At 71.7% G+C, this 1,429-nt stretch overlaps 1 protein-coding gene across 1 annotated transcript; it reads right to left on the bottom strand.

Annotated features, from left to right (window-relative positions):
* Positions 1-22: 22 nt before the first annotated feature.
* Foxl1 (forkhead box L1) lies at positions 23-755 on the bottom strand (the record flags this gene model as incomplete). Its single annotated transcript, XM_013037694.1, has 1 exon — positions 23-755. A coding segment is annotated over exon 1 (733 nt), but the record flags the coding sequence as incomplete, so codon positions are not given.
* Between the last annotated feature and the right edge of the window lie 674 nt (positions 756-1,429).

The raw sequence follows: 1,429 nt of genomic DNA on the forward strand, positions 1-1,429 counted from the left end.
TTGGAGTCCCCCAAGGCCTCACCGGGGCCGGTCGGCTTCTGGCCCTGCCTCCCGGACAGGATGCTGTCGATGCTGAAGCTCGTGGACTTGTCGCAGGTCTTGGGGGAGCTGCGGGAGTCGGGGCGCAGAGGGGACACGGGACGCGCCGGTGCGCGGACCTCCCCAGCCGCAGCCCCCGCGCGGGGCTCCGGGTCCGACCCGAGGAGGGGCGTCGGGCTCCGGGGGCCTTCCGGGCGGGTCCGGGGGCGCGCGGGCCCGGGGAGCCGCGCGGCGCGGGCCGGCTCGGGCTCCGGCTGTGCCCCAGCGCCCCGCGCGCTCCCCGGCTGCGGCTCGGCGCGGCCCGGCCTGGGCCTCCGCATGCGGCGCCGGTAGTTGCCGTTCTCGAACAAGTCGGCGCAGCGCGGGTCCAGCGTCCAGTAGCTGCCCTTGCCCGGCCGGCCCTTCTCGCGCGGCACCTTGACGAAGCACTCGTTGAGCGAGAGGTTGTGGCGGATGCTGTTCTGCCAGCCCTGCCGGTTCTCGCGGTAGAAGGGGAAGCGCTCCATGATGAAGCGGTAGATGCCGCTCAGCGTGACCCTCTGCCCGGGCGCGTGCTGGATGGCCATGGCGATGAGCGCGATGTAGCTGTAGGGCGGCTTCTGCGGGGGCTCGGCGCGGGCGAAGGCCAGGGGCAGCGCGGCCCGCTCGGGGCCGTACAGGTAGAGCAGGGGCGCGGCGGCCAGCGCGGCCGGCCGGGGCCCGAACGGGTGGCTCATGGCGAGCGCCCGGGGCGCCCCGCGCGCGCGGCCCGCCGCGGGGCTAGGGGCTGCGGGCCGCGCCGCACGCGCCCTCGCCGGGAGCCCGCCGCGCGCCGCGGCCCGCGCGCCGCATGGCTCCGGAGCCGGGCAAGGAGGGCCGCGCGTTTGCAGTTATATGTTGACCTCGCGCCGGAAAGTAAACCGTCTCCGATAAAACAGCCGCCGCTCGCGGCCCACCCACAGCCACTCGGGCCCGCGCCGAGGACTCCTCGCGCTTCCCCTCCACGTGGCTCGCCGATGCCCACCAATCGGTTTCGGGGCTATTCCCTCATTTGTTTATAGCATTAGTCTGTTGATAAGTCCGCCCACCCAAGTCGAATCAAGCTGTGTTTATTTGGAAAAATTTCCGGGCACCCAATATATAAACGCACGGATCTGATGTTTGAAATATCACGTCCACCCCTCGGCGCTGGGAGCCGCGGCCCCGAGGCAGGATGTGGACGCTCGCGGGCCTGCCCCCTCCCCCGGGAGGAGGGCGCGGTGGGGGCCGGCGGAGGGGCGCGGTCCGGCCCGTGGGAGCCCTGCGGCCCTCCGCCGCCCACATAATGGTCTTTTCTTCTTTGGGGGCCGAAAGGGGATGTGGAGATGGTGAAGATGTGATTTGGAGACGGTGGAGATGGTGGAGTTGGTGG

The sequence above is a fragment of the Dipodomys ordii genome, unplaced genomic scaffold (genome assembly GCF_000151885.1).
Source record: "Dipodomys ordii isolate 6190 unplaced genomic scaffold, Dord_2.0 Scaffold1000009293, whole genome shotgun sequence".
Classification (NCBI taxonomy): domain Eukaryota; kingdom Metazoa; phylum Chordata; class Mammalia; order Rodentia; family Heteromyidae; genus Dipodomys; species Dipodomys ordii.